This window comes from Syngnathus acus, chromosome 15 (assembly GCF_901709675.1).
Source record: "Syngnathus acus chromosome 15, fSynAcu1.2, whole genome shotgun sequence".
NCBI lineage: Eukaryota > Metazoa > Chordata > Actinopteri > Syngnathiformes > Syngnathidae > Syngnathus > Syngnathus acus.
Genome location: NC_051100.1, coordinates 12,099,451 through 12,116,363, shown reverse-complemented (window position 1 = coordinate 12,116,363; position 16,913 = coordinate 12,099,451). Strand labels below are relative to the sequence as shown.

Below are 16,913 nucleotides of genomic sequence, written 5' to 3'. Positions count from 1 at the left end.
TAACTGACATCTACGCTTTCCATTTAGGCCTTATTTGTCTTCATGGCATTGTCGTTCGCCCGAGACGAGATCATCTGGTTGCTCCGGCACGCCGACAACATCCAGAAGAAAAGCACGGATGATTTCATCGACAAGTACGCACGCGCTCTAAAGGTCTGGCCTGGGCACGCGCGTCCGCACTGACCTGATGAATTTTGCACTTTGTGCGCCAGACACATTGCGGAGCTCATCTTCTACATGGAGGAGCTGCGAGCCCACGTGAGGAAGTACGGCCCCGTCATGCAGCGTTACTACGTGCAGTACTTGTCCGGCTTTGACGCCGTTGTACTCAACGAGCTGGTGCAGGTGATTTTTACAAAAGTGCCGCCGTCATGGCACATTTGCGTTCAGACTGTTCAAAAGGTGGCCTTCCAGTTTTTCAATCCATGGCTACATTTTGGCTGTATTTCACTTTTGAAAAGTCAAGACAGATTTCAGACACTTAATTTCATTGAGTTATTATTTCAAAGTATTTTTAATTGATTCTTTTTATTTTGCTACATTTAAGCATAATGTAATTTTGTGTAATTTTTTCAATTTGTATTTGTGTTCGACTCCCTTTTGGCCGTTGACTCAACGGCTGAACTGAATCGGTCACTGCGGTTGTAACCGGACTCGTGTGTTTTGTCCGCCAGAACCTGTCCGTGTGTCCGGAGGATGAGTCCATTATCATGTCGTCTTTCGTCAACACGATGACCTCACTCAGCGTCAAACAAGGTAAGTTCCGCGGAAGCGCCCATGGCGGAACGTGCCATCTTTTGCCGAGAACTGACGGACGCCGTCAATTGCGTTTTGCAGTTGAGGACGGCGAGGTGTTTGACTTCAGAGGCATGAGGCTCGACTGGTTTCGACTGCAGGTTTGAAAGAGCTCCTCTCTCTCATTGTCTGAATACAGTCGTGGCTGCTTTTGTGAACCACGTTTGCTCTGCGCAGGCTTACACCAGCGTGTCCAAGGCCAGTCTCGGTATCGCCGACCACAAAGAGCTGGGCAAAATGATGAACACTATCATCTTCCACACTAAAATGGTGGACTCGCTGGTGGAGATGCTGGTGGAGACCTCTGACCTCTCCATATTCTGGTAAGCTCGAACAGGCACCCGGTAGGTCCGTGACTACTGTTACACTACGAGGCATGACACCACCGCCGCCCCCCCCCCCCTTTTTTTTTTTTTCGGTTTCGTCCATGATTTTAAAACGGTGCGCACGGGGGCGTGCAGTTTCTACAGTCGTGCGTTTGAGAAGATGTTCCAGCAGTGCTTGGAGCTTCCATCGCAGAGCCGCCACTCCATTTGCTTCCCTCTGCTTTGCACACACTTCATGTCCTGCACTCACGAGCTTTGTCCCGAGGAGGTGAGCGAGCGCAGGCACGCACACACGATCGCAATATGCTGAGTGTGGCGTTTTGCATCTGCCCCCGTCATGCTATCTGCTCCCTCTCCCTGCAGCGGCACCACATAGGGGACCGCAGCCTGTCGCTGTGCAACATGTTTCTAGATGAGATGGCCAAACAAGCGCGAAACCTCATCACAGATATCTGCACTGAGCAGTGCACCCTCAGCGACCAGGTAGGAAGGCCATCGTTCATTTTCGCCGACCTACAGAATCATTCCGCTTCAGTTCCGTCACGTGATGGATGGTTGGGCTTCTTTTGTCATTAAGTTGACATGCAATGCCAAATCAAATCGCCGCGCTCGACCCGGCGATCGTGTTCCATCTGTTGGAGCGACCCTCTGTTAGTTCTTCCCCTTTGCCCGCAGCTGCTTCCCAAACACTGCGCAAAGACCATCAGCCAGGCCGTTAACAAAAAGAGCAAAAAGGCCACGGGAAAAAAGGGCGAGCCGGAACGAGAGAAACCCGGAGTGGAGAGCATGAGGAAGACCCGACTACTGGTCACCAAGTAAACCCCCAACCAGCCGCCCGCAATGGCGCCGGAGGCTTTCATGCTTCCTAACCTTCATTGTGCTCTTCCTCCTTCTCCAGTCTGGACAAATTGCACACGGCGCTCTCGGAACTCTGCTTCTCCATCAACTACGTTCCCAACTTGGCGGTGTGGGAGCACACCTTCACGCCGAGAGAGTACCTCACCTCCCATCTGGAGATCCGCTTTACCAAGTAAGGATCTACCACAGGCGGGGGAGGGGCGTCAAACGGAATTAGACATGAATTGCCCAAATTGGGATTGGCTTGAGATGAAGTGGGACTTGATTGAAACCCGACGTCAAAGAAGAAAGTCCCAGGCGCCACATGTGACCTGAATCAACTGTTTGCAGGTCCATCGTGGGCATGACCATGTACAACCAGGCCACTCAGGAGATCGCCAAGCCCAGTGAGCTGCTGACCAGTGTGCGGGCCTACATGACGGTGCTGCAGTCCATCGAGAACTACGTCACCATCGACATCACGCGGGTCTTCAACAACGTCCTGCTGCAGCAGACGCAGCACCTGGACAGCCACGGCGAGCCCACCATCACCAGCCTGTACACCAACTGGTGCGGCTCTCGCCGTTGTCTCACGATGGCGGCGGCGCCTGCTCTTGACACAACATAAATTTATGGTGTTGTCACGGCCACCGACTGACCTTAATGCCAGTGTTCAAACTGTGACGTAGGTACCTGGAGACGTTGCTCCGGCAGGTCAGCAACGGACACATCGCGTACTTTCCCGCCATGAAGGCCTTTGTCAATCTGCCCACAGAGAACGAGCTGACCTTCAACGCTGAGGAATACTCTGACATCTCAGGTACTCTCGCCCACGCGTCCTCTCCGCTAAAAGGTAAAAAAATAAAAAGACAATCAGCGACTGTCCTTGTGCTCCCTGCCAGAGATGCGCTCCCTGTCTGAGCTGCTGGGGCCATACGGCATGAAGTTCCTCAGCGAGAGCCTCATGTGGCACATCTCCTCGCAGGTGGCCGAGCTCAAGGTAGGAGCACCGCGCGGCCTCACCATCCCGAGCATTGTGTGAGCCATCAACGTGTGTTTGTGCGTGCAGAAATTGGTGATGGAGAATATGGACGTGTTGACCCAGATGAGGACCAGCTTTGACAAACCCGACCACATGGCGGCGCTCTTCAAGAAGCTTACTTGTAGGCATCGCTTTCTTCATTCTTCCCCATCAATTAGGCATTTGACTGTTTGGGGCAATTTTTTAACTCAGATCTGATTTCAAGCGATCACAATCCAGCTCTGTTTATAGAAAAAGCAGATGACAATGGCATTTTCAAAATGTTTGCTTGTTTGTCATTGTGCCATGCGACTTTTTTTTGTAGCCGTGGACAGCGTCCTAAAGAGGATGACTATCATCGGAGTCATCTTGTCATTCCGCTCCTTGGCTCAGGAAGCACTGAGAGATGTAAGAAAGACAAAAATCTGCACACACTCACTGGCACATTAACTTTGTCATGCTAGCTAACATTCTGCAGCAGCAATGAAACGCTGAACATGACATGGTTTCTGAGCAAAAAGCAGAGCACACCAACTTTTTGTGGGACACAAACAGTGATCTTGACGCGGCTTTTTTTCCTTCATCATTCACTCGATCTTTCCTTGCAACCCACCTCGTACCTGCTACCAGCCACAGAAATTCTGTTATAATGTTTATCTACATCCAAGCTTTTATGATGAGGATGGTTAAGTGCTGCTCAAGTGCCTCTAATAGTTCTCCTCCACAGGTGTTATCATGCCACATTCCCTTCTTGGTCAGCTCGGTGGAGGATTTCAAGGACCACATTCCCAGAGAGACAGACATGAAGGTATACCCGCCACCAAGAGCTTGGTTCGAGTTTGTGCCGCAACATTTTTGTCCCTATTCAGGTGGCCATGAATGTCTATGAGCTATCTTCTGCCGCGGGTTTGCCCTGCGAGATCGACCCGGCCCTGGTGGTGGCGCTTTCTTCGCAAAAGAGTGGTAAGAGGCACGCACTTAGACAGAGCCATGCGGGCTCGCCCTAAACCATTGCTACTATTGTAGACAACATCAGCCCAGAGGAAGAGTACAAGATTGCGTGTCTGCTGATGGTGTTTGTGGCCGTTTCTCTGCCTACGCTGGCCAGCAATGTGATGTCGCAGTACAGCCCCGCCATTGAAGGTACACGCGATGGCTGGCCAATCGGGCCACCAACATAATCACAATTTACTTTTTAACATCACTCGATCCCAAATACGATTACGATTTTTCTACAGTTAAAAGAAATGGATGTTCATTAAATTAGATGAAAATATCAAACATATAGGATACAAGTATCAGTCGTGGGACACAAAATGATGTGTTGTTGCAGATTTGTGTGGCGTCAGAAGTGAACTCGACTTTTCCCGATTTGATTAAAAAAATAGCACTCAAGTGAAGGCGGCTTCTGAGCGGAAGAAAATATTCAAGGACGTCCCTGTCGTGTGTTGTCCCAAAAAGAAGAGCGAGATATCGCCGTGTTGCGACTGCGGCAGAAGCCGCATCGGCAAATGTCATTTACTGCTCCAGTGGCACGAGGCCTGCGAAGCGGTGGCCGCGATTGCTTCATTACGCCGCTTACCTCCACGCTGAGGTCACTCCACTCGCTGGCGCTAATTAAAGGTGATTATTGCAAAAAGGCTGCACTGGATAAAGTTGATTCTTCAGCACGAGAGCCTCTTGATAGACTCATTGAAAGGCAGCGGCACTAACAACCTTGAAATGAAAGGCGCCATTGTTAATAAGGGCCGTTGGAAGAGGATAATGACTGGTAATGGGCTCTATTGTTAGTGTGCGGGCGTCGCGTGTCGGAAACGCCTCTCCATATCACACACAATCATTGTGTATTGAAATCTCCCTTTAGCTTGGGCGCAAATCCTTGAATGACCTCCAGCTTTTCCTGTCTAAAAGGACTCAGGTTTATTTTCAATAAATCAATCAACTGACAGATCACATGGTTGAAAAATTAATACATACAGGGTTTCTGTATTATTTTATCATTTTTATTTTATTATTATTTTAAAAATGCTGGATTAAAAACAACCCACTTAGGGTTAAAAATTGAACCAACCCAGGATGTTGCGTCAATTTGACCCAACTTCATGGGTTGTTTTGTCCACATATTTTTGGGTTGGGCGAAACTAGCTTGTTTCTTTGCAAAACAAGTTCCTGTGTCGATCCAATTTATAACCAGGCAGTTTTAAGAGTGTAAGGATAAGTGGCTTGGAAAATGAATAATTACATTTTAACTCAACGCGTTTTGGGGGGGGGGGGGCGTTGAACCAAATAGCCATTTGGCACGACACTAAATAATGTTTTAAACCCTTGGTGGACCGACCATATTTTCCCCTCATCTTGCCACTCACGAGAGAGAGGAGCTAGGCTGTCCTAAGCGTGTCTTTGCTGCCCCCTGCAGGCCACTGTAACAATATCCACTGCCTGGCTAAAGCCATCAACCAGATCGCCGCCGCACTCTTCACCATCCACAAAGGAAGCATCGAGGACCGCCTCAAAGAGTTCCTGGCTGTAAGACGCTTCATCTTACTACACATTATTGTTTTTGTCACGCCATACGGCAGACAAATCCAGTGGTTGTGCGTTTGCGGCTCACACCAATCTCCCGCTGTGTGTGTGTGTGTGTGTGTGTGTGTGTGTGTGTGTGTGTGTGTGTGTGTGTGTGTTTTTATTGTTTGTTTGCTTGCAGCTGGCCTCGTCCAGCCTTCTGAAGATTGGCCAGGAGACGGACAAGATGACGACGCGTAACAGAGAGTCGGTTTACCTGCTGCTGGACATGGTGAGATTTAGTCTGTGTTCAATGACGTCGCGCGATGAAATGCCCTTTGATCGATGCACTTGAACATTTTGGATCAAATCAAATAGCAGTAGAAAAGTGACCAACCACAAATTACTCGCTTTTTGTTTTGCTGATGTGTGTTGTTGTGTCAGATTGTGCAGGAGTCCCCCTTCCTGACCATGGACTTGCTGGAATCCTGCTTCCCTTACGTGCTCCTGCGTAACGCCTACCACGCTGTCTACAAGCAGAGCATCAGCGCCAACGCATAAACACGCACACACGCATCCAGCCAGCCAGCCACTCTGGCCGTCTGCTTCCTCAGTAGACGCAAATGTCAGAGACCTCCATACACGACACTGTTCTTGAGCCTCTCTGCCACCTGCAAATCCACGTATGCTACCGGTAGGGACCTCACCTTGAACTACACAAACACACACACACCATAGCACTAAACCTCTGTCTAATGTCAAAGTAGTGATATGGCGCATCTATAGGAAGTTGTAAAGTTTCCTGTGTGTGTGGGGTCAATTTCTTACAGATTTTCACTAGTGGCAGCAAGCAGTGAAGGTTTAGAACTGTTTGGAAATGCCACAAGATACCGCCAAATCACTCCTTTTACAACAGTGCTTTGACTTCTCCTTCTGTCCAAGAATTAAGAATTGCTTATAGAGCTTCCACAACAGCCACATAACACTATTTTTGTCTAAAAAGCGGCACCTCAACCGTCTTGAACAAAGTTCTTTGGCACCCAAATGCCACAAAATGGCGGCAAATCGTTAATTTTGTTTTAATGAAGTTCCTCATCCCACTTGATGGCAGCAGGAAAAATAGCTAAGTTCTTCTAAAGTTCCCACCAAAAATGTGCAAATACACAAATTTGCCAAACGCCAAATGTTCGCGGGTTCACTGTACTGGACTGGACTGCTAGCACATAAAGACACACACATAAGATGTAAATAAGTACATATGATGGCTGACTGACCAACAACATGTGACACATAAACACGAGCTGGATTAGTTGGGGATCAGTCTACATTTGTTGTCTTTTTATTCCTTTTTTTTTTTTTTTTAAATATTATGTCATGCTGATGCGATGGGGACCATAAGCGTGGCAACACAAAACAAACCCAAGTGTTTGTTTGTTATACGAGGACAAAAAATATAAATAAATAGTATATATAAATTTACAGTATATATATTGCGTTGACACTAAACTAATTGACGGCTTGTATGTGGTGGTGATGGATTTGGATGGTTTCCTTCCTTGATGTTTTTAATTTTTGCTCGGGGAGGGCGGCCATCGTTTGCTTGCTGTTTGTGGACATTTTCCATTTATTACACGGACAGCCAAGTCATTATGCCGCCTTGTGACATTTCATAGCAAAAACACGCACGCATACACTTGTAACATGGTGATTTTGTTCTTTTCTAGTTAGTGGTAACATGAACTCTTTGTGGGTTGTTATTTTTTTAAAAAAAAGGTTTTTGATGTGAACTCAACTGGTCTGTTTTTACGTTTTCTTACTTTTTCAATTTGCCGATCATTCTAACAACACTACATACGATGTTTGCGTGCGAGAGGGATAGGGAGGGAAGGGGGATCGGGATCATGCGTTCTGTAACATAGTGGAGTTTAAAAAAAGAGACTGCTCTCAATCACGGTTAATAAAGTACAAGTGGACATGTCTTCATTTGTCTGCATGGACTCTGAGCACTTTGGTTCTTTGCTTTGCGGTCGTCTCCCGGGCAACAAAAACACTTGAAGGTCATTTCAAAATGTCAATTTAGCTCACTTCACTGCAGTACACGAGGAGCGTCAGTAGTTGCCGTGGACTCTTTCTTGAGCGTTTACCTCTACTTGACAGGAAATCAAAAGTCAACCTCATGTGCTCATCAACAGAAGGATATGATCATTGCTCCAAATATAACATGGAAGATAAAAAATGACCCAACTTCCTCCAAATGGAGAAGTCTCACCACCTATCTGAAAATGCTCGACAACAGGCACCATGTGCACAGCTCTTGGAAAACCACACTCAAAATGACACATTTAAATACAAGAATATATATATTATATAAAAAAATGCTGATGTTGTAGTGGTACACCCGCCTGTCTTGTGTACAGGCACCATGAATTCGATACCTGCGCGTACGTGCGCGCGTGTGTAAAAAAAAAAAAAAAAACCTCGGGCGAAGTGAGCTTTTCACTCCATTCTGTCCATTTGATCCTGGCTAGTTGGCCAAGTTTGAGCGTACCACTTCATCCGGCTCGTGTAGTGATTGGCCGTTGGCAGCACACGTTGGAAGGACCAATCAATGTCACATGACCAAACCCGCTCGAGACGTTATTTTTTTAAGCCCAACTTGGAAAAAAATAACAACCAACATGAAAATGTCTTTTTATTTAGGGATCTGAGCTAATTTAGGTCATACTACAGTTAGTGGAGTGTGCAGGATCAGCCACCCCCACCACAGTGCTGCAGTCCCCTAGTATGTTTTATTCCGAATAGTCAAACACACGCACCCACTCTATTCAGTCTGATGCGTGATGTCCTCCTCCTCTTCTTCAGGTAGGGGAGATTCAAGCTTGCCTGCAAAAACAAACAGCTCAATTATTAGTGATGAAACGCATTTTTGAATGGTTTTGGGGGAAAAAAATCAATACAATAAAACACACGTCAACAAACAAAAGACTCGTTGCTTCGATTTTTTTTCTCAATTGACTTGGATGACAGAAAGAAAAATCAAAATTTTAAGGGAGCACGTATTTTAACGATGTGGTGTCCAGCTGAGCTGGTAAAGTATTTATTTTAAACAAAAAAGAATAAAATGTAAAGGAGGGAGTAAATCGTTATAAATTGCGTCATAATTTCATGCGCCAATCCCCATTGACATTGCGCTCGCTCCTTTTAGTGTGCAAACAATGGCCATAAGAGGGCAGTATAATACAACTCTAACATGAAGAGTGCTTTTAATCCATCCATCCATTTTCTGAACCGCTCAGTCCCCACGGGGGTCGCGGGAGTGCTGGAGCCTATCCCAGCCGTCATCGGGCAGTAGGCGGGGGACACCCTGAACCGGTTGCCAGCCGATCGCAGGGCACACAGAGACAAACAACCATTTGCACTCGCACTCACACCTAGGGACAAATTGGAGTCTTCAATCGGCCTACCAAGCATGTTTTTGGGATGTGGGAGGAAACCGGAGTGCCCGGAGGTGGAATCGAACCCGCACCCTCCTAACTGTGAGGCGGACGTGCTACCCAGTGCTTCACCGAGCCGCCTGCTTTTAATCCATAAAGTAGTAATACGTTTTTGCCGGTAATGGCTTTTGCTCGTCTATTTAGGGATGTGCATTACGGAGAGTGACGCAAACTCAACAGAATGGCACGGGGTTCGTTTATTGGCTGCTCACATGACCACCCCGTCATATTTCCGTGATCATGGTTGCGTGTTATGTATCCCCCCCGGCGCCCCAAAGATTTCTAGAGGCTACAAAATGGGTACAAAACATGAGTCAATGAGGCTGGATTTGAGAAATCTCATTCCACAAAGCCACAATATTAATCATAATAATTCATGATTCAAGATATGTTCTATGTTTCCACCTGCCATATAATAATAGCTCTTTATTCACAGCCATGTCGTGCATTAATGCCATCTTACATGAGATTGATTGTACAGGGTTCTAGCTGTTTTTCTTGTCAAGCCGTTAATGCAGCAGCATGGACATGAGGAGGAAGAGAAGGAGAAGAGGAAGAGTTACTTGGAGGAAGTGCAGCAGCGGCGGCGGCTACCGAGAGACCGAGTCGGGACTGGAAACTTCTTTATGCGAATCACATGACACATCTGAGGAAATGGAAGGACGAAAGGACCAAGCAAAGAGATGCGTAAGAAACAGAAGTTAGTCGAGTTGGTTCCATTCAAGCCGACTGTGAAATGCACACGTATTGGAATACCTTATTGCACATTTTGAGTGCTTCCAACTTTGTGGGCAAAAGATCCAGGAAGACATGCTTGCATGCATGATCAGAAAATGCTAAATATGTTCAAAATCATTTCAGATTGCAGTATAATTTAAAAAGTGTTTGCCGTGCAAAAACAAACATTCCATGATTAATAATTTACCGCTTGAACTGTTGCTCTGCGCCACGCCTCTTCCGTGATTGGCTAAAAGGGCCGTCGGGTTCCCATTGGCTTCCTCTGGCCTGTTCTGATTGGTCCACGGGTAGGAACCGGCATAGAGCTGCGCTGTGATTGGACTCAGCTGACAGTCGGGCGGTTGCTCCGCCCCCACGTGAAGCTCTGAGAACGACAACCACAGCGCCTCCACATGTTTGCCATTCAATTCAATCAAGTCCAGTTAAAATCTTGAAACTAAATTAGATTTCATCCAAACCATATCATAAATAATTTGCAGCAAATTAGATACCTTAAAGTTAAAAATAAATGAAAATGGACAGAAAACACATTCAATTGAATAACAATGATATAAAAATGCATACTTTACAACTCGCATTTAAATGTAACAGAAAATAATCTTGCATCAAAAGTAATAAAAATCCAATTTGCGTGATACATTCTCATATTAAATGAGATGAAATTGAATTAAAATCAGAAAATACATAAATAAGTCAATTAAATTAAATCTGCATAGTAAAACAAAACAAAACATAATTAAATGTAAACGGCAATCAAAAATAAAGGAATTTGAATCAAATTTGCATTCAACTAAAACACGCAACTACATTAAATTATGAACATATGACTTAAATTTGTTGATTAAATTACAACAGATAAATTAAAGGATGCATCTACATACATTAAAAAATGTGCAGTTCAATTAAATTAAATTTACATAGCAATCAAATGAAACCCTCCAAGCAATACTAATTGTGCACAATGCTGTTTGAAAAGTAATAGCGCACTGTGCTGCAAACTCCACACGCAACGGTCAGAAATCATGAAATTTTACATTGATCCAACTTTGCAATTCACTGCAGTATTTTAGCCTTATTCCGCACGGGGGAAATTCTGCTGCTCCGCTTTAAATACTGACGCTGCTCGTGAACCACTTAGAAGCTGGCGCGCGCATACACGCACACACTCAGTGAATCGATAGAAGAAAAGCTTTTAAGGTCTTCACTTTGTGCCTGGCTGTTAGAAGGCAGTGCATCAAGTTTGTTGTTGTTTTGCATCTCTTAGTTTGTGGACATGCCGCATCACAAATACAACAAGGAAGGAAACCAACTCGCAATTCCCCGGTCAAGCTGAATCAGCTGTGTTCACACTCACTACAGCACAGACTGCCCTTTTTTGAATGAGCCAGCTCGTATGCGTCTGCGAAATTACCACGCTCCAGTCGAGCGCACCTCCGCACACATTTATGCGCCACTTGTAAAAATAGAACTCTCAGTTTCAAAAGTCGGAACCATGAACTCCAGAACTGTGACGCGGACACACAAACCATCTTCCACCGCGATGTGTTCCAGAATTGGAGCTTAACTCCAATTTATGATTGATATTTTACAATGAACTGTTTACCTTTCATGGTGGGCGGGGCCAAGGTGCTTTGCTTCCTGTGAGCGCCATCTACAGACTGCAAAGGGCAGACACACCAAAAAACCTTATTCCACATTCTACTGTGTGCGTATGTGCACGCGTACAAACCTGAGAGCCTCCACTGGCGTTGTTCTGATCTCCAGCTTCTGCACGAGACACAAAACAGAGTCACGGCATTGTTGTTGTTGTTTTTTTAATTAGAACAAAGCAAAATACCGTATTTATCGGACTATAAGTCACGTTTTTTTTTCATAGTTTGGGTGGGGGGGCGACTTATACTCTGGAGCGACTTATATGTGAAATTATTCACAAATTTTCAAAATTCCAAAATCTGCGATGTAGTGAAACCGCGATAAACGAACCGCGATGTAGCAAGCGATTACTGTAATTTGAACTGCAACTGACATCAGCGGCGCGGCGCGGCGCACACGCGGCGGTGTTTACATAAAGGACAAAGGATTCGATCATGGGATTTAATGACTTGGAGTGACAGAGATTGTTTGATAAAATTGTTGTTTATAATTATATGGGCCTGTGGAATAATTTGAACTGTAACCGGCGTCAGCGGCGCGGTGCACACCCGGCATTGTTTACATAAAGGACGATCGATGGATTTAATGATTTGGAGTGATACAGATGGTTTGATAAAGGTGTTATTTATGTTATAGTTATTTGGATAACTGTCAATGTTACGTCAGGCCCGTTCTCAGCTCTTCGTTTGTGCTTATGTCACGTTAGCATACCGTATCATTTAGCCTGTTGTTGCTCGTTCATGTCTGTTCTTGGTGTTGGATTTTGTCGAATAAATTTCCCCCAAAATGCGACTTATACTCTGGTGCGACTTATATATGGTTTTTTTTCACTTTATTGTGCATTTTATGGCTAATGCGACGTATATTCCGGAGCGACTTTTAGTCCGAAAAATACGGCAATCATCGATTTCAAAACTTTTCACACTACTTATGCAGCCCAGAGCTTGTGCAACTCAGTTGAATAGAAAATGAAATCTGTTTGAGAAAGGATGTAAAACTAAACAACTGATATGGTGGTTGCATAATTGAGCACACCCTTCCACCATTTGTAATGTTGTCTTCACCCTAGCTTGACTTCTATGAACCGCTTTGTCGTTGGGTCTTTTTCTGCCACAAACAGGTGGAAAATTTGAAAACAAGTCATAATCCCACCCCACAACTTCATCTGAATTGTTTATTTTTAACCACTCCTTTATTTCCCCGAATTAGGATGTACACATTTAAAGGTTTTCACATTAAGGCTTCTTTTTTTTCCTCCTGCAAAAAAAATGGTGTTTGAAGAGGGGTGTGTAGACTTTTCAGACTCACTTTACAGACTAGACATTACAATATACTCTGTGAACTCCTCTGTTGTACACTTGATGCTGTTTGGACACTTTGCACGAGAAAACTCGCCAAGCTGAGCTCACAAAACGGAACACAGCCCGCCACTCCATCAGTTAGTCACACACACACGCACACGCACACGCACGCACGCACGCACGCATGCACACACACACACACACACACACACACGAGTGTGCACACATACGTGCATGCTCAGCATCCATCAGCTCAGTCTTCACACTAACTGACATCACTTCCCAAATGCTGCAGCTCCAATCTAATAAAGGCCCCATTATAGCCCTACTATGCCTCCCACCCCTCAACGCCCCCCCTCCGTCCTGCTCACATTCAAAAGGTTCTTGTTTGCCACAAACAGTGTTGCCAAAGCGCCAATTACCTGTAGTTAGGCAATGTGTGTGTGTGTGTGTGTGTGTGTGTATATGTCTGTGTGTGTGTGTGTGTGCGCGTGTGCACGCATGTGTGTGTGTTACCTGGTTGTCTGTATATTTGCAGAGTTGCAGGCGTCGGTCGTCTACGACGTATCTGAAGAAAACAACATGGAAAAAACACACTTATGTTAACTGCGCTATAAAACGATCAACACAAATTGGTTCAGAGTGACACACAGTGGGAATATATGTATATTAACATTCTCAAAAAAGTTGTATGCTCTAAAGATTTACTGACAAAAGCACACATGCAAGTTTATTTGAATGACTCAATACATAGCAAGAGTCGAAAGAAGGTCAACAGAAAGTCGGGTGGAGAAAAAGATTTTTTCAAGTGAATAAAATGCTGAAGCAAGAAGCTGATGAGTCAATGTGTCAGTGTTCACCACCGAGTCCTGTTGCCATCACTTAAACTGCATGGAACAGACTGATTCTGCCTGACAACAACAGTCATATTAATTACATTCATGCACTGTGTAAATATTTTCAATGTTATTTTTTATTACAATTGACTTTTCTTCTTCAGCGAGAGAAAAAAAGGAATCGTAAAGATACCAATGCAATGCAATGCAATGATGACCCATATCCATAATTGTGAATGTCAAATATAATCTATGTTTAGAAAGTATTACCAAGGTAAAATCACGAAAATTGTAAAATTGTAGAACACACGTAGAATATATGTACAGAAAGAATTTTGTGCGTGTACTTGCTGAACAACTTGCCCACTATCAGCGTGGCGTATTGATGAAGCATCGCAAGCCACTTGGAAAATTTCAAATCAGATTTGTTCCACTTGAATGCAGACAAGAACTTTGCGTTCGTGTTTACATTTTGGACAGACGACATTTTGTTCAGCCTCCCGCAAACACAAACACATGATGTCATTTAGGCATCATCATCCTCATCTTCATCGCTGTGGAGCAGCAAGTGATGACCAGTTGGAAGCCGCTTCCTGGGAAAGACACGCTGGACAACTTGGCCATTGATGCGTCCACCACCCATTTTCAAAATTTGTCACTTTTAAAAAGTGTTTTTGGTCGAGTGTTATTTGACACTCAAGAGCCCGCAATGGCTTGTTGACGAGAGTGGCGCCCGCATGACCGCCCGCACGCATTCCAAGTAGAGAGAGGCCCCATTGATGGTGGCTTGGCCCACTCACGTGTTCGGCGGCCTGAGGGTCCAAGTGCCCCTGCAGTGGCGGGACATCAAACTGGATCTTCTTGGGGCTGCTGGGCTCCATCGCGGTCCGACGTTCGTGCAAACAAACAAAGAAAGATCGACACAGAGAGCGAGAGAGAGCGCGCGTGTCTGTGTGTGCGCACGTGTGCGGTGAAGAGGGAGTGGTCTGAGCCGCGGCCCATTACGGAAAGCAGCGTGCAATAAGGCTAATCGACTCGGGCGCCGTCAATGTAGCTTTTGTACAGTAGTTTCAAAAGGGTCACTCCCACTTTTTGTGTTTTATTTATTTATTTATTTATTTATTTATTTGACAGATGATTGACTTTGTTTGATGCAATTTCGATGTGAAATGAGGGTTATGGTTTCAACACAGGGTTAAGCTTTCAAGAGCGTAGGTTGGGCTTTCAAATAGGTAGGCAGGTTGATATGATGATCATGAGGGAAATTAAAGGTACAGGATTTCATTTGAAAGGCTAAGAAGGTAGAGATTTAAATTAGGACTTTTTTCAAATTAGGGATCCAAACCAGAGATGGTGTTTCAAACAGGCATTAAGGTTTCAGGTTAGGCAAATTGAACATGTTTTGACACTTTTCAACAGGGAAGAATGAACCTAAGACACGGTTGTTGCTGGTTTTTTTCCAACGGAGGAACAAAAACACTAAAGTCGTAGAGTCTGTTATCTTACTATAATGACCAATTCATTTTCAATGTACAGTAAATAATGTGTGTGTGTGTGTGTGTGTGTGTGTGTGTGTGTGTGTGTGTGTGTGTGTGTGTGTGTGTGTGTGTGTGTGTGTGTGTGTGTGTGTACATGAGGGATCAAGACAATCAGCTGACCTGTGACGGGCTCTCAATTTGCAACAAATAATGATTATGACTAGTAAGAGGCATGTTTGTTTGCGACTTTGGGGAAGACCGCACGTGTGTGACATGACAGGCTGCCTTATGGGTCCGTGTTTTGGCTGGCTCCCTCTGCAGGTGACTGCTGGACTTGAGTCGGGGGGGACGCGCCATCTGAGGGGCAACAAAGGGAAACACTTTCAGCGGGAATTGTTGGACGCATTTTGCAATTTTCATTAGTAAAAAGTTCAGATTTTGTCTATAATTCATTTGATAACCAACCAATCATGGCTCAGCAAATGGTCGCAAGCTGAGTCTTGACTGGCCTCAACACACATGATGTCATTTTCAGTCAGCAGCGGGTGGCAAAATGCCATTTTAATAGGTATGCAACGTACATGAACCGTAATGAAGTTATCAAATGAATTATGGACAAAATATGAACTTTTTACTGATGCAAATTTGTGAAATGAATATCATAAAAGGAGAAAAAAAACTTTGGCCACTTTAGTCACTAATGACAACAGCGACAATAAAAAAAAAAAACATGACGTGTGGAAAACATGATCTTACACATAGATTGGTTGTGTTTGTTTTCTCATGTGTGCAGATTGGGTAGCGTGTGCATTCTGGGCAAGGGAATTAGGCAGCAGTCACCTTGCAGGCCGGTGGTCCTGGCGTCTGGCGGTTCGCTCTGCCACTCGGCCCGGGGTCCCTCGTGCTCACTGGCGCCCGCTGTCGGCGGCTCGCATTCCAATTCATCGTCGTCTTCTTCACTGGAGGACGATTGATCCTCCAAGGGTCCTGCCGCCTTGGTGCCGTGTTTGGGCTGCTTGTAACAACCCGCGCAGCGCGTCAGAACCACCAACTCTGGAGCGCACAAGGCCTGGAATGCAACACACACACACGGACACACACGCACACACACATGTACACACGGTTAACTTCTTTTTACACCTTCCATTTGACTTTTCAAGTAGCGTACACTTCACTTGTATGTACATAACTTTCACACTTGCATTTAACCTTTAAATGTTTTTGAACATTCATCGAGGTACATTGTTTTGCCATTTTCAGTGAATCATCAATCATGCATTCAGTCTTTTTTTTCTTTTCCTGTATATCTAAGCGCAATGTTAAGATTCAAACCAATTCCAAAACCTCGGTCGGGGTAGCTAGTCTATTTTGATGTTGCTGGCATTTGGTTTTGACACAAAAGTAACAGTAACATTCGTTTGTGCTGTTACCTTGCGTGGTTTTGGACTTGCTGCAAGTTGCTCCTCGGCTCCTCCTGCCCAAAGTAAACAAAGTGGCAAATTGTTACGCACGTTAAAGAGAAATATCAGACAAAGACATCCAAAACGTGAAGCGCAAACTGACGGCCGAGCGCCTGTCGTCTGTTCATCGCCGCGTCCATCTGAGCCAGGGACCGCGCCCAAAGCCACTTTTTAAACGTTTGCTTACACATCATCGTCATCGCTGTCATCGTGTCCGCTTTTGCAGACGTGAAGCTGGAGCGCAAGAAAGGGTCATGCCATTAAATATGAAATGCTTCAAGTTCATTTGTCAACATCACTTTTCAAGTGATCTATTGAAACAGACCTTGCTCATTTACAAAAGTTGAACAAAGGAACTGACTGACCTTTCCATTCCAATACTTTTGGAGGCGACTGCTCAATTTCTCATTTGTGTTCACGCCCTTTTCAACGGGCGAGCTCAGACCGCATCCGGCACGGATGCCATCGTGGG

At 45.0% G+C, this 16,913-nt stretch overlaps 2 protein-coding genes across 9 annotated transcripts in view; one reads left to right on the top strand and one right to left on the bottom strand.

The window, feature by feature from the left end:
- nckap1 (NCK-associated protein 1) overlaps window positions 1-7,459 on the top strand; it is an 18,779-nt gene extending 11,320 nt beyond the window's left edge. For all 4 annotated transcript variants that reach the window (XM_037272082.1, XM_037272081.1, XM_037272080.1 and 1 more), the window contains 20 exons: window positions 28-134; window positions 213-345; window positions 675-756; window positions 838-896; window positions 973-1,118; window positions 1,257-1,389; window positions 1,485-1,604; window positions 1,797-1,936; window positions 2,020-2,151; window positions 2,310-2,528; window positions 2,648-2,778; window positions 2,861-2,958; window positions 3,028-3,121; window positions 3,305-3,387; window positions 3,707-3,787; window positions 3,849-3,942; window positions 4,006-4,122; window positions 5,396-5,505; window positions 5,684-5,773; window positions 5,926-7,459. In XM_037272082.1, the coding sequence (XP_037127977.1) occupies window positions 28-134; window positions 213-345; window positions 675-756; window positions 838-896; window positions 973-1,118; window positions 1,257-1,389; window positions 1,485-1,604; window positions 1,797-1,936; window positions 2,020-2,151; window positions 2,310-2,528; window positions 2,648-2,778; window positions 2,861-2,958; window positions 3,028-3,121; window positions 3,305-3,387; window positions 3,707-3,787; window positions 3,849-3,942; window positions 4,006-4,122; window positions 5,396-5,505; window positions 5,684-5,773; window positions 5,926-6,042 (2,286 nt within the window). In that variant the 3' untranslated portion in view covers window positions 6,043-7,459. The remainder of the gene's footprint in view (window positions 1-27; window positions 135-212; window positions 346-674; window positions 757-837; window positions 897-972; window positions 1,119-1,256; window positions 1,390-1,484; window positions 1,605-1,796; window positions 1,937-2,019; window positions 2,152-2,309; window positions 2,529-2,647; window positions 2,779-2,860; window positions 2,959-3,027; window positions 3,122-3,304; window positions 3,388-3,706; window positions 3,788-3,848; window positions 3,943-4,005; window positions 4,123-5,395; window positions 5,506-5,683; window positions 5,774-5,925) is intronic.
- On the bottom strand, window positions 6,828-16,913 carry LOC119134944 (protein phosphatase 1 regulatory subunit 1A-like). 5 transcript variants are annotated; one of them, XR_005100425.1, is made up of 11 exons: window positions 16,807-16,906; window positions 16,629-16,675; window positions 16,412-16,455; window positions 15,822-16,050; window positions 14,304-15,338; window positions 13,184-13,235; window positions 11,443-11,480; window positions 11,317-11,371; window positions 9,901-10,077; window positions 9,439-9,621; window positions 6,828-8,364 (listed from the first exon to the last, which is right to left on the bottom strand). XR_005100425.1 is itself a non-coding variant. In XM_037272218.1 (11 exons), exons 5-10 carry the CDS (start codon window positions 14,382-14,384, stop codon window positions 9,566-9,568), a joined length of 459 nt encoding a protein of 152 aa, XP_037128113.1. In that variant the 5' UTR covers window positions 14,385-15,338; window positions 15,822-16,050; window positions 16,412-16,455; window positions 16,629-16,675; window positions 16,807-16,907; the 3' UTR covers window positions 6,828-8,364; window positions 9,539-9,565. The 5 variants fall into 5 exon arrangements, 4 of the variants coding, with proteins under 4 accessions (XP_037128113.1, XP_037128112.1, XP_037128110.1 ...); XM_037272218.1 differs by having other exon boundaries at window positions 9,539-9,621; window positions 16,807-16,907; XM_037272217.1 differs by lacking the exon at window positions 9,439-9,621 and having other exon boundaries at window positions 16,807-16,899.

Bases quoted from the DNA above. Each gene is read 5' to 3' on its own strand.
- LOC119134944 (XM_037272215.1), bottom strand. From the start codon at position 14,384: ATGGAGCCCAGCAGCCCCAAGAAGATCCAGTTTGATGTCCCGCCACTG. The intron at 11,481-13,183 runs GTAACACACACA...TGTCTCGTGCAG, and splicing joins GCAAATATACAGACAACCAG to AAGCTGGAGATCAGAACAAC. The intron at 10,078-11,316 runs GTAAACAGTTCA...TGTCGTTCTCAG, and splicing joins GGCCCCGCCCACCATGAAAG to AGCTTCACGTGGGGGCGGAG.